General features: G+C 49.9%; 1 protein-coding gene across 1 annotated transcript in view; it reads right to left on the bottom strand.

Moving 5' to 3' along the window:
• Positions 1-2847: 2847 nt before the first annotated feature.
• Positions 2848-15168, bottom strand: part of LOC144153436 (uncharacterized) — an 84173-nt gene continuing 71852 nt past the window's right edge. Inside the window, exons 3-4 of the mRNA XM_077685083.1 lie at positions 10291-10377; positions 2848-2898 (exon numbers count right to left, since the gene is read on the bottom strand). Of these exons, the coding sequence (XP_077541209.1) occupies positions 2848-2898; positions 10291-10377 (138 nt within the window). The remainder of the gene's footprint in view (positions 2899-10290; positions 10378-15168) is intronic.

The raw sequence follows: 15168 nt of genomic DNA, 5'->3' as shown, positions 1-15168 counted from the left end.
AGAGAGCATCACGGTAGCGTGATGGCATTGCCGTCGCCTCCACGTCTTATACTGCTTCTATGAGGAAATATTTGTGTTCGATCGGCGTATCCGTTATCTGTGCGAACAATAGGACTTCGCTCTCGCCGTACCAACAAGGTACAAAGGCTGGTCCCGAATCGAGTTGCACTTGCTGAAGAAGGGGTTGTCACCATAGAAGCATCTGTTCTGCTTCGCCACGAGGATACCTCCCCACCGGGCCGAAGCTCGCTTCCGGCGTCGGAGGAGCAGGCGCTTCGTTATCCCCTGACGCGAGTCCATCTTCTGCACGAACCGCGTCTTTGTTGCTGAACCCAATGAAAAGATATTTGACTCGAAACTGGGTTGCTGAACTGCTGGCGAAACGAGAGGTGCGTAGCCGACGTAAAGGTCACAACAGGCAAGCTCGGTGGTCTCCAAAACAAGAGTCGCATCATCGATGCTATGGCCATGGCAGAACGGGTCAGACGTCTCCGGAGCGGAAGTCAAGTTGTCGAAGCGAGGATTGCGAAAGGGCTGCAGTGACGTCTCCGAAGTTGGAATCGCGTCTGTGATGCCAGCATCCGTTTGGGGCCACTTATAGACATCTCCAAAGCAGAAGTCTCGTTGGCTAGGCTAGATTTACGGCAGGACCGCTGGGCTCTCTAAAAAACGATAGCTGCGTCAGCGATGCCGAGGTCCCGGGAGTGTCCTTGAGACTTCCCCTATACAGCAGCCACGGAAGGAGCAGGACTGCGTAGTTGCTGGAGCCTCTATCCCTGGCTGAGCACCTAGGTGTTCTGCTTGGCGTCCTGAAAGGTCGCAGCGCCTTCGTCGTCGTTGTCCTGTTCTACCCGCGCAACAGTCATTTCCTGGACAGGTGACACGTCACCCGGGTCCATTGTCCGCCGGGCCTCCTTGGGGAGCGAGCAAATTGTCGAGGGTACGATGCGGGTGGTGAACAGGGCCGCCTGAGGTTGAAGGACGGGGCTTGGGGAAGAGTCATGGCTCGCGGAGGAGCGTACGCGCGTTCGCAGGGCGCAGATACGCTCGTCGTAATCGATCGCATCCAAAACGTCAGCATCAAACTCTTCACCCTGCAGGTTCTCCTGAACTTGAGCGTCGAGTTTGTGAAGGCTCACCTGGTCATGCAAAATGAGGTCCAGGACATTTTGTCTGTCAAGGGCCGTTGCTGCCTGGCTCAGCAGCAAGGCGTCGAGGACTGTCATGGTCCCGGAGACTGTCGCTCGCTGGACATCTCGGCGAATACGAAGAGCGTCCATGGTACCAGTCGATGAAGCAAGACGCTGGGGTTTCGAATACCTAGGTAACAAGAGCGGGCTTGGGCACAAGCCGAAAGGGGCAGCGGCCGAGGGCAAGGCTTCCAAGATAAAGCAGTACGAAGGTATGCAAGCCTCGCGTGCCTCAGAGCCGCTGCGCCGTCGAACGTAGATCCGCTCGTGTGCTGGTTCCCGGGTTTCACAACACCAGAGAAAATGTGTGGCGAAAGAGGACCAGCGTCTGGCTTCCGATACGGTGATGGAGTCGATTAGCGAGGTAGTGAGAGCCCTAATCCTACTCTTCCTCTTCTCCCACTGTTGCCCCCTGCCTGCGTATCTTTATTTCTTAACAAATACCTCATGAGGCAAGCTTTTGAACAAGCATGCCGAGGCAGGTTGGTGCGGACTACACTACGCTTGCCAGCAGCCTTCCGCTACAGTCTGAAAAATCCGCCCTTGGCGATGTTCTTGGAACAAATTCTTCCGTTGCAAAAGGCAATCCACTGATGTCCGATCTCAGTGTCACGCTCACTGTGCGGAAAGCGGTGCATTGCGAAAGGCCACACACACGGACAGTCTTTTTGAAGGTGCGGCAAAAGAGACTCGCATTGCGATTCGTCCCACACTTTCAGCCCCGATCGCAGCTGGTTCATCCGACTACGGCACAAGTTTGCCCTGTGACATCCACATTTTCTGACTGCTCGCTTCGCTGAGCACTATGGCAGCCTACGGCGGAAACCGAAACCGCCCGTGCTAAAGGCCAGTCATGGCGAGTAAGGCGCTAGCGTCACTTGTTGAAGGACAGCCCAAATGCTCGCTGTAAACGGTCTATACGAAAAATTCACACAGAAATAAATACAGGTACGACGGCCTTCGAATTTTGATACACGACTGCCTATAGTTGCCTTGAAAAGATGTCTCTCCGGCAGTGCGTTTTCTTTTAGAGGTGAATGCGACTTTTAAAAAGATCATTGTAAGCTTAATTATTGCAACATGGCTTTCCCACATTGCCTGTTGCGCAGTGACGCATGGTTATATGCGCAGAGAGCGTGATTACTATAGAAAACGGCTCTAACTCCCCTGTTAACGAAAATATGCAGAAACACATTATATGAGAATTAGCCGCCAAGGAGACTCTTCCAATACGCCGAGTTGTATATATGGTTCCTCATTATTTAATTCACAATAAAGTTGTAAACGTTAGGGAATTACTGTCTGGTGTCAATACACGGCTATATACGGAGGATGTATGGAAAACGGCTATAACTGTTACTTCACCAGAACTATCTGGCAACAAATTAAATGACCATCAGCCGCTAACACGAAACATGAAGACGGACATAACGCACACGAAAGACGCCTAAGCTAAACGGAATCTTCGTAAAGACAACCTAGTGCTCCGCTGTTTCAGCCGATTTCACACTGTGTGAAACTGGGTTCGATTTTTTTATAAAACCTAATTTATTGCCGGGACGCGCCACTAAATCAAGATTTCGTCAATTGGCAAGTAACTTTCAAGATTCTTCTTGGCTGTAGTGGCTGGCCTGCCTCCTCGGACTCGCTGCGGACATCAGTCCTCGTGCTCGTAGCCGACTAGACCCTTGTACTGTCGGTGGCACTCCTGGGCGAGAACGAGAAGGCAAAGATAACCGATCAGCATAGCTTTCCGCGTGAACTGTATTGTGCCTGCGTGATAGGTATAGTGAAAAAAATTAAAGCCGTTTCACTCAACGTGAAATCTGTCGTAAATGCAGAGCAGTGATTCGCCATAACGGCCTGTGGCACCGTTATCCGCTTACTGCTACTACCCATCACGCTCTTCGCCTCCCTGCCTCACTTCTCTCTTGATGAATTGAACGGAGGTTTGATTGATTGATTGTAGGGTTTAACGCGCCGACGCAACGCAGGCGATGAGGCGCGCCGTAGTGGAGGGCTCCGGATTAATTTTGACCACCTGGGGATCTTTAACGTGCGCCGAAATCTCGAACACACGGGCGTTTTTGCTTTTCGCCCCCATCAGAAAAGCGGCCGCCGCGGCCGGGAATCGAACCCGCGACCTCGTGCTCAGCAGCGCAACGCCTTAGCCACTGAGCCACCGCGGCGGGTTAACGGAGGTTTGTCCAAAGCAGTTCAAATTTCCCGCCTTCGCAGTGCTCGCGCGCCCCCTGCCTGGAACGAACAGCGCGAGCGGTTCTCGCACGTGCCGGCACCTTACTGCGCAGTCCACAACACGTTGTTTTTGGCGGTCCCATCTCCCCGCGAGGGGGACTCGAGTAAATGCGTCGCATAGGGGGTGGGTGTATTGCGTTAACGTTTAGTGTTTGGGGAATTGGTGGTAGTGAATGCGTTGTATCAGCAGCTCCTTGGCGTAGTTTGAATGAGTCAAGGATATAAGGCACGTTCGTAGCCTCCAATTCTGTGTCGGCTTTGTGGCGCAGTGGGTAGAGCACCATGAACATTGCGTTCCGCCCGCAGGGTCGAGGGATCGAAACCAGGCGCCGGATAGTATTTTTTTATATAGTGTAGGAAGGGTGCGGACAACGACGGTGCGGACTACGACAGATGTGAACGCGGGTGACATCGTGAGTTACTGAAATGCTCTGCATTTAAAAGATGGCCGCGTATCTGCTAATTTCTTGCCTACCTTCACTTTCCCGCTCACCTCTCATGTTGTTCCTCTTTCGCCGCACTCCTCCCAAGGTACACGCAACAAAGGTTTGCTCAAGCTAGTTTACGTTTGCCGCGTTCCACTGCTCCAAGCCGGGTGCCTCGATGCCAACGCTGCCGTTCGGCGGAGACGCGCGTGAATCGAGACGCCCTATTTCAACGTTTATGGAACCGCGCTGCCCCAGTCCACGTGCGTACCAAGCAGAACGAGGAACCTATCTAGTGGAACCTTTTGAAACTGTAACCGCTTGATTTCTTAAAATGCCGCCAGAAGCTATAGTGGCGCGGGCTACAGCAGGCGACAGTGCAAATTTTTTTTCTGCAATTGATTTATAGTATGTCATTTCGCAGCGATCAATCATCCATACATTTTTAATAAAGGAACGTTGGAAATATCCCTCGTGTATTAAGTTTCTGCCTTATATTTGCGTAACGTCTTCTTCTTGTACAACAATGTTGACAAGTGTGAACATATAAACCGGCTTAAACGATTAGATTTGGCGGTGAGTATATAAGACTATAGCGCAGGCTTCGTATAACTTTGGCCGGGTGGCTGAATCGAGTCACAGACAGACAGACAGACAGACCAAAATTTCTGGGTTTAAACAGCCCAAGAAATACTATCGTCTTTAATAGTTTCAGCAGCGAAGCTGTTGAGCAAATCGTTTGTGCATGGTGTCCGCAGACGAAAATACCAAGATGATGCCGCGCGCTCGTAAGGCGCGCCTCGTGCGCACGTTCGTCAAGCAAAGCATGCCCAATTAGGAAAATTGGCCAATATTGGCCAAAAAAACTCCAGCGTTCGCCGCGTGCCCCGAGCGCACGTTCATAAAGCCAAGCATGCCCACTTAATGATACTGGCCAACGTTCACCACAAAAAAAAAAAAAAAACTCCAGCGTTCACCGAATCATGGCAACCCTTGCTAGGAACGACAAAGACACGTTATACCGTACGCCCCTCGTTCGTTCGTCCTCATGCCGTCTTACGCATGCGCTCTGTACCGTAGAGCAGCCGCGACTTGTTGTTGTTGTTTGTTCGTTTATTTAATAGCCTCAAGGCTTAGTAGACAAGCGGGTCCGATTTATATCCAGGAAACTAGGTTGGCCCTCCACATGGCCCGTCCGCGATTACTTCGCATGGCCGAGGAAGAGGCCGCGCTTCGAGAGGCTCGGCTTGCAAAGCATCCGCAAGGCACGATCCGTCGCGCTTGCAGAGTGGCGTACGAAAACGTCGACCAAAACGACGAGCTCACTCTGGCCTCACTATACAAGCTAACCGCGGCAATTCGCTCACCTTCCAACGACTCCGCTCACACACACTTCGGACCATAGGACTCCTCAGACGTATTACATCTCGGCACCACGGCCTCACGGAGCCCGAGCGACTTCGGCTGCTCCATGCTTTCGTAATTAGCAGGTTCACGTACCACCTCCCATACTGCAGGCTCACCGTATCAGACAAAGCCAAATCGGACTGCCTTCTCCGCAAAGTCTATAGGGCTGCTCTTTTACTTCCACCAAATGCCCCTACCGACCGCCTCCTTCAGCTTGGTGTACATAACACCACGTCTGAACTGATCGAAGCCCACCGCACGGCCCAAATCCACCGACTGGCCCGCACCCACACTGGGCGTTCCATACTCGCTCGACTCTCCATCTCAACCCCTATCCTCCCCCCATCCTCCGTCCCCATCCCTAGAGAATTTCGCAAACTCATAAGAATTAAGCCACTACCTCGCAACTCTCACCCCACATTACATGCGGCCAGACGTGCTGCACGCGCAGCGAACCTGCAACGCCTGCACCCCCCATCACCTCATACCATCTACGTAGACGCTGCTAGCTACCCCTCCCGAGCTGCATTCTCCATAGTAGCGCTCTCCGAGGATAGCACACCTCAGGACTCCCTCACTGTCCTCACGAGTTCAGCCACAGCGGCGGAGGAGGCGGCCATATCCCTCGCCCTAGCCCAAGAGCCCTGTCCAGACACCATCCTGTCAGATTCACAATCCGCAATCAGAAATTTCCAAGCTGGCCGGATATCCAAAATTTCCCTCCAAATTCTACCCCGAAACCCCCTCACCCCGTGGTCTTGTTGTGGGTCCCCGCCCATACGGGAATAGGTGCCAACGAGGCGGCCAACCTTGAAGCTCGAGCTATGACCACCCGAGCAGGCCCTTCGTTGGAGACGAACCACGGCCTTCCCAGCTCCCGGGACATTCTCATCTCGTACAGGGAAATCACACAACATTACCGCCTCCTCCGCCGCCACTATCCCCCCCGCACCCCAGCCTCACACAGGAGGAGGCCAGAAGCTGGCGCCTCCTCCAAACGCACTCCTTCCCCTGCAGAGCCTCCCTCTCCCACTCACACCCTTCCCTGTTCCCCTCCTCAGACTGCCCACTCTGCGGCACCCGGGACTCTCAACTACACTCTCTCTGTGACTGCCCGCGCTCCCCTTTTCCCCCTTTCCCCACACCCACCCACTGGGAGCAGGCCCTGCGGAGCTCGACCCTGGAGACCCAGACCACGCTCGTCTCCAGGGCCCAACAGGTCGCGGAAACCCTCTGGGCCACCGCCACCTCCTCCCCCTGACCCAGCCGTAAAATAAAGTGGTTCTCTCTTTCTCTCTCTCTGGCCTTACTCAACATAAGTTCATTGAAATGCCATGCCGCCGACGTCAGCCCCGACACCACAACGATACTAAAACTCCGTCCGCCTTGTGTCTGTCAATGACCACCTACAACAGCTTCGCCATCAAGTCTTGCGCGTGACTGCAAGCTTCCCTGAATCTTTCCATCGGTGAAGGTGGAAAAGGTGGTGGGACGGGTGTAGGTGAACCACTTGCGTGCGCCATGTGAAGGACAAAAAGCAGCGGGGTGAATGGCGAGAGTGCAGGGTCTTCTCAGGATCTGGTAGAAGCAGGGCTCAGTTCATGCGAAAACCTTACTAGGTATCTGACTTTATTTATTCTACCTTACTCAGATTTACTCTGATCTGATTTACGTATTATTCGCGTAATGATCGCACTTTTTTTCAAAACTAATTGACGCAAATTTAGGGGTATGTTTATTACGCGGGTAAATTTTTCGCGAAAAACTTTTGAGCACAGAAGAGGCAAGCAAGTTGCGGGTAAAACTTTTTACGGCAGTTGTCATGAACATAATAAAATATTAAATAGAACATAATAAAAACTCCGCACACCGCCGCCATCCGCTTTGCAAAGTGACGCAAAATGCAGTGTTTTCATAGATTACGGAACCCGCAGGAACGAGTTTGCGGCGAGGTGACAACAGGGCTGCCGCTGTCACAGTGCTGGAAGTGGCTGCCGCTGTCACACTCCTGGACATCAAAGCAGACATGGCGGCCGACGCAGCAAGCTGATCGCATTTTTTTCATTGTCTTGTGAGTACATTATGTGCACTTAGTGAGAATTTCTTCATCATCAATACTGAACGCATGCTTGCCGGCACCGCTTTTATCGGCGAGTCTGCGGCAATAACGTAGCCATGTTCGCTTTGAAAGTGAAAGAAACAGAGGTAAGCACGATCATAAGCTAGACTTGGCAAACATACTACATACGGCTGTGGCAAGTTCGGGGTGCGTTGATTGCGCGGCCAATCAAAAAATTGAGATTTTCACGAGAAATTTCAGGGGTGCGATCATTACGCGAGTGCGACCATTATGCGAGTAAATACGGTATACCCACAAGTGAAGGCTGGTTAAAACATGTCAGCACCTTCCTGGAAATTCTGATCGGAATGTAGAAAACGGCGGTACGGTCATGCCACATCGGGGGTTTTTCGAAGCTATATGAAGTTCAAATAAACATTTCTATACATTCATCATCATCACCATCAGCCTGTCTACGCCCACTGCAGGTCAAAGGCGTCTCCCATTAATCTCCAATTATCCCGGTCCTGCGCTTACTGCGACACAGTTAGCACATTGGTGCCAACATTTTGCACATTGGTGCATGAAAAAAGCATAGAAATGAAGTCCTGGCGGCAAACCTCAATTCCAAATGCGGTTCCAATACATGTGATTACCAGCAACCATACACCTACGGAAATATTACGGAACTCCGATACAAAGAGCTGATTTTTTGAAAAAAGACAGGGAAGTCTCCATAAAACTGCAGTCAAGTGTTCCGTGAGGAAGTCCTCGAAATCTCACGCGTTCGCCTTGACTTACGCGTTACTCCCGGTCTATGCCGAAAGCAGCATAATGGACGCTTTATTGACACCTTGTATAGCGCAGGAAATTCTGGTTCTTCATCACTGAGGATGTGGAAACACGCGCCATCACTGCATTGTTATGAGCCTAAAGCATTTAAAAGCACCCTTTGCATGGCTAAAGGTCCGTGCACTTTTCCCGGGCACAAACAAAATTGCCTGGCGGCCGAGCCAACTTTATGACGGATTCCCAGTATAAAATGGCTGTAACTCTAGTTTTATCAAACATTTCCGCCAAGAAGTAGATGCCGAATGTCCGCTAATACGACACTAACATTACACGTAGTTTCATTTACATTTCATATTTGAGTAGTTCGCAGTGCTAGGACATAACCTTAGTATCTAGAAGTCTTAATAAGTAATCACTAATAAATAGTCACTACCACGACCCAGTGACGAGAAACCTAAATACCTATACGTCCCGTAGCCATGTGTGTGAGATGCATTTTATACAGTTTCGTTCATCATGCGCCTGCACAGAGTGCAATCGCTTTCAGTTCTAGATGTTCTATTTTAACGGTTACAAAAACGTGATGAGTACACCTACTTCCTCAATATAAAGTAATTTCACGCTGTAATTAAATTGATTGTGGCTAAATTGACGCAGCTGTTTTTTAATCAGCTTATCCATTCAATCAAGCGTTTATTACAGCTTCGGTTTGCTGCGAAAAAGTCAACCCTGAAGCTCCGCTTCAACGGCGAATCTAGAAGAATGCAGGGATCTAGATGAGTAATTGGCTGCTGTTGTTTTGTTTATTACAAATAATTTTAAAATAGCAAAAATTGTATGTGCCGGATGATAAAACCAAGCTCAGCATCGAAACGAAGAGCAAACTCTGTTCGTGCAGTGTTTGAACGTTTACACGTTCCCAAACCTCTCGTAATTTTCCCCTAAGGTGAGTCACTTTTTTTTGTGATGTCCCTTTACATTTTCATCATCTTTCCATGTGTTACTGAAGCTTTCCCAGCATTTCTCACTTCGCCCTGTTGGTAGACTTCCCTCACACGGTAAATTTGTCAAAGTAAGTTCTTTTGTGTGTTTCAGTTATTATTTCAATTTTTAACAATTTCGGATAACAGGGGGATCCTGAGTACTTCCTTCTCCCATTATTTGCCGTTTTTTTTTTGTACCGGTCCTAAGCCCGCAGGGCGCACTTAGCTGTTCTTTAAAACCAGAAAAAAAAAACGCGCAATCTTCTCTAACGTGAAACCTGTGGAGTGGCGAAGCATGCAGTGTATAAATGTATTCAAAGATTCTAAATTTCTCTCTTGCCAGATGGCGCGCGCTGATATACGTGACATCCCAATTACGATGACGGAGGGGAAGTGCAATTCGAAACGGAGAACTCAAATTTATAAAGTGAGTACGGAGTGAAATAGAAGCAGGCAAGCAAGCTCGAACGAAAAACGAGTGTCCCGGTGTGTTCTCTTAGTACGCGTTACGTTCTAGGACGAGGCGTTGAGAAACCATTGAAGAAAAAATCGCTCTCTATAGCCTTACCAAGTCCGTATACATTATGTTCCTCTTCAAAAACGTCACAACATGTACATCCCTGGAAGAATTCTCCGTAGCCGCTTTTACCACCCACCACGCTCTTCGCCGCGCTGTGTCATTCCTCGCCTGATGAATTCAATGAAGGTTTATCCAACGAATTTCAAATTTTTCGCCTTCACAGTGCTCCCGCACCCCCTGCCTGGAACTACGCAAGAGGGAATTGTGTTCGTTTTGTGTATGCTTTTCTGTCCGCACTTGCGGCCGTTGCACTGCCACTTTTTATCGCTTGCTATCGCAAAGCCACCTCACGAGCGTTCCTAAGTAAATGAACGCGGGCGCTGATGGTTAATTACGTATTTTTGGCCTCAAATGCACCTGCAGTTTTCTTTGTGCTAAACAACGGGGAGGTGTATCACAAGCGCCAGCGGTTCACGAGTTTCGAACACTTATGACTATCTAAACCACTTGGCTTTCGAAGCCTTTGGGTTACGCCACGACGACAGCCGCTACAACGGAACGCCGTGTGGCTCTGCTCGGGTCCAGCGAGCGAGCTACGACGACAAGGCGGGGCCCTAAAGCACTCTGCACTTAAAAAAAGAACAAGTTTTAAACGTACCTCGTATGCTTTGAGGTACTCGTGCGGCGTGATCTTCAGATTGGCCAGGGCACAGTAGAACGTGGAGCCCGCCTTGTACGGCACCACCTGGCGAAGGAGGACGCAACCAGCAGGTACACGGTCTCATAAGCGTCAGAGACCACTGGGATAGCACCACTAACATGGTCCAGAACCTGCTAATCACTGCCCGTAAATTGAAATTACGCTGCAAACGACATCTTCAACGGTGTACTAAGCGGGCTAGCAAGCACGGGCAGCAAGATAAGCTTTCGATGAGCGAGAGAGACAGAGAGAAATATGATTTATTGGACAATTTAGCTCTCATCTATAGCTAGATGGCTACTCCAAATGTTAGAGTAATTAAGATGTACAATGATTGTCTTAATGAAACACGAGCTTAGAAAAAGTACATTGCAAGGGCAACGGCTGAAAGATCGCATGCGCGCTCACTAAGCTACCTGCTATACGGAGTACATATGTTTTCATACAGGAGTAGTATATGCCAATAGTGTACAGAATATATATATTTAAAGGTAAGTAGAGACAGAGACACACGAGAAAAACATTAACAAATAAAAATAAAAGTTTACTCACATTGAAGGAAGAGAGTCCTCTTCCTGAACCGTCAGTAAGCTTTTATTTTTATATTTTAATGTTTTTCTTGTGTGTCTCTGTCTCTACAATACTTGCCTTATTTTTTTTCGCGCTCTGTGTGAGTGTTTATGTTTTCAGACAACATATATATATATATATATATATATATATATATATATATATATATATATATATATATATATATATATATATATATAGCGATGAATAAGTTCCGGGATTCGGTTTCAAAAATACACGAGAGGGTAGACACACGTATGAAAACGATGATCGAACTAACGTTTCGACCGGGGTCCGGTCGCAACGTTAGTTCGATCATCGTTTTCATACGTGTGTCTACCCTCTCGTGTATATATATATATATACATATATATATATATATATTATAGTAAGCATGTTGCGCCCATGAGAACTGTGATGAGCATCAGCCACAACGGGCAAATCCCCCTACGTGGATCTGCTTGTAACAATGGTTGCGTCGTCTTGTAACAATATATATATATATATATATATATATATATATATAGATATATAGTGTGAGCTGAGTTTGTGTCTTGCTGCCTGCTAGGAGACATTTGTCCCAATTGGTATTAATCATCATCACCAGTAGCTTGCGGCTACCGCATCATCTGCTGTACTACTCATCATCACCGGCACAACCTCGTCTTCGGCTAATCATCATCAGCAGGGACGCTGGGTCGCCATCTTGCTTCGTCCCCGCCTGACGCCTCGGAATAAAGGAGCTGCGAAAGCAACGGTCCCGTCACCTTCTATCTACGGCCTCACAAGTGGTGGAGGTGCAACTCGATCCCGAGCTGTACCTCTCCTTCGACACCCCTGGAGCTCCGTTCAGGTTGCCGCTTGCCCTCAAGACCAATTTCCTTGTCGCAAGACACTCCGAGTAGCGCAGCCTCTGCGCCTCTGCAATGCATCGTCACCACTCCCCAGCGCGACCCGCCCGAGTTCACTGGTCTTCGGGGCGAAGACGTGGAGGAGTGGCTGGACAGCTTCACACGCGTCAGCGAGTTCAGTAGGTGGGATGATCGCCTCAAATTGTTCAACGTTGGCTTCTCTCTGAAGAAGATTGCCGCGACGTGGTATTTAAACCACAAACATGAATTTACCGACTGGGCTGGCTTCACCACGGAGGTGCAAAAGATTTTTGGCTCCCCTAAAGCGCGGAGTGACAACGCGAGGAGGGAGCTGGAGGTCCGCGTGCAGCAAGCTAATGAGACATACACCTCATACATCGAGGATGTTATAGCGCTGTGTCGCCGCGTCGACAAAGATATGCCGGAGTCTGACCGTGTTCGTCACATTCTCAAAGGGATCGGCGAGTTCGCTTTCAACGCACTTGTCCTGCAGAACCTTTCCACCGTAGCAGACGTAAGAGCCTCCTGTCAGCGTATCGACGAACTTCAATCCATCCGCCTCCCACGGGACACCGCGTCTACTCCTCATCTTGGGAACGAAGACCTTCGTGCGATGATTCGAGCTATAGTTCGCGAAGAAGTGTACGGCAACACCTCTCATTTTCCGCATGGTGTTCGCCAAGCCGCTACGGCTCCTGGCCTTCGCGAGATAGTAAAAGAGGAGCTTGCGGCTATGCCTGTGCTAGTGCCGCCTGTCCATTCAGTTGCCCCATCAACACCGTCCTACTCGGATGTCGCTGGCCGGACACCTCTGCCGTTGTCCCCGATCATGAGCCACCCTTCGTCTGGCTATGTTGCGGCCATGCCCCACGCGCCGAGCTCAAAGCCCTACTTTCCACCAAGTCAGGATGCCTTCTCCAACCGGCCCGTGTGCTACTATTGCGGCATTCGAGGTCACATCTCCCGCTTTTGTCGACGCCGCCAACGGGATGAATGACGTGGCTATGCTGCCTATGAGCGCGAGAGCGTACCCCCGAACTACTACGGCTACTGGCGGCGTGCGTACCCGTCGCCTCCACGCCGCTCCCCGTCTCCGCCTCAGACTGACGACGTCCCTCGCAGCTCCCGTGCGCAACGACCCCGCTCGCCTTCGCCAGGTCGCCGTTCAGTTTCCCCCCTTCGTCCTGCGTCTTACATCGCTAACCACCGCCAGGAAAACTAGTTAATGCAGTTTTGGGAGGGAAAACTGCATCTCCTGCGAAGCTTACAAGTCCTCCAGAGCGTCCGTCGAACTTGCTATCTGTTTTGGTTGAAGGTGTTTGCGTCGATGCCCTTATTGACACTGGTGCGAGCGTTTCAGTGATAAGTGCGGAATTGTGTGCTCGTCTACGCAAGGTACGAACACCCTACACGGGACCTTTTCTACATGGAGCGAATAGCAGTGTGATTAAGCCATCCGGACAATGCACAGTGCGGATTGTTGTTGGTTCTCTTCGGCATCATGTTCAGTGTGCGGTGTTGTCCCCCTGTGCTCATCATCTTATTTTGGGTTGGGATTTTCTCTCATCCGCATCCGCCGTCATTTCATGTGATCACCCTGAAATTCAACTCACGGATACAGAGCAGCTCAGCGGCATTTCTGAAGTACCACAGCCACACGTCACAGCCAGTGAAGATTGTGTTTTAAATTCCCGCCTCACAATATATATATATATATATATATATATATGTATATGTATATATATGTATATATATATATATATATATATATATATATATATATGTATATGTATATATATGTATATATATATATATATATATATATATATATATATATGTATATGTATATATATATATATATATATATATATATATATATATATATATATATATATATATATATATATATATATATATATATATATATAAAGTTCCTGCGTTTTTGCACCAGCCCCTTTCCATAGGGGCGATTTGCCGTGCAAGCCGGGTGATCTTCTCAAGCGTTGCAGTCCCACATAATGGCGGAGCGCTAGGCCGGGGAGTCGCTTGTACCTAATTTACCGCTAGGTGCCCGGCGCCACCAAGGCACACGAATGCACATGGTGCTTTCCACAGCCACGGTGGACGCTCAACTCGCCACCGCCTGTGGCAGGACATGCCACCAGACTCTTTCACGCCCGGCAATGGCGCAACGCGGCATCATGGCCGGGGGCCCCGCCAGATGGACAAAGCTCAGGAACCCCTCGCAAGGGTAAAGGCGGCTTTCCAGATGTGGATTCTCCTTTCAAGGGTCCGCACTCGACCAGGGACGACTGTATTCGTGAAAGAAACCGGTGGGTGCCCGGCGGTACCAGGATTCGAACCTGGTACCTCCCGCATCGTCGCCATGGTTCGTGTCAATATCACGAAAGATGGCCTGATGAATCTTTCACGCTGAACGCTGTTGAAGGCGGGTAACCAAATGGTGTGACTCATGCTGCGTAGTCAGGCGTGGGTAATTCCGGCACACCTCCCGCACTCGCAAAGCATTTACAGGTGGCTCTCTTGCTTCCGCGAGAACCATATTTTCCGACGTCGGCCTGGACACTCCGAGGCAGAGACGGAGGCCTCCGGTTACTAGTGCTTGCAGTCGCTGCACTTGATGATTTGAGAAGCCATAAAGAACAGGTACAGAAAATGCTACGACCTGACGGACAAGTGCAGCATGCAGTCGAAGCCTAGAATCGAATGGACTACCAAGCAGTTGCCGTGGGTGCCTATAAGCTTTCAGGCATGTGCTAATGCACTTGCCAGGCCAGATATTAAAGAAGAATTTTAAGGAGATGAGGGGGAGGAGAACTAAACTTTATCGCAGTATGCAATTTAGGGGTGGGGGTGGTCACTGGGCGCAGCCCAGCGGTGACTTAAGCAGCACGTACATTTAGGGCTTTTTGAACCCGGGGCTCAGAGACACCCAACACCGCCTTCGATAGATCAACAGACGGGATTAGGGGTAAGGTGTTTTGGGGGGCACGCCCACATATTGTGGCGGGGGGTGTCGACATCTCCGCAAAGGGGCCGTAGGGGTATGAGTATACTGATCAGGGTATGTACGATGAAGGTGTGTGCGACGCGGAAGGTTATTAGTTTGTCGGCGCCAACACTAGCGTTGCTCCGCTGCAGAAAGTGAGCAGTGTGCTGTGGGGTATTTCGGGCGGAAGAGGCGTTAGTGCGCGGTGATAGCCGCGTACGTATTAAGGCTATGTCGAGAGGATTTGTGTTCCGTGGTTGGGGGAAACATAAGGGCCTGCTCGGATTGTAAGATCTCCAGCTACCCCCTAAGCCGGTGTGGGCAGCTGTCCACACGTCCTCCACGGGAGGTTTGGGGGGATTGCGCAGAAGAATTTTGAGAGAT

Source organism: Haemaphysalis longicornis, unplaced genomic scaffold (assembly GCF_048455015.1).
Source record: "Haemaphysalis longicornis isolate Haplotype H1 unplaced genomic scaffold, Haemaphysalis longicornis Haplotype H1 scaffold_9, whole genome shotgun sequence".
NCBI lineage: Eukaryota > Metazoa > Arthropoda > Arachnida > Ixodida > Ixodidae > Haemaphysalis > Haemaphysalis longicornis.
The sequence above is the reverse complement of the archived record's forward strand: the minus strand, read 5'-3'. Positions and strand labels throughout refer to the sequence as shown.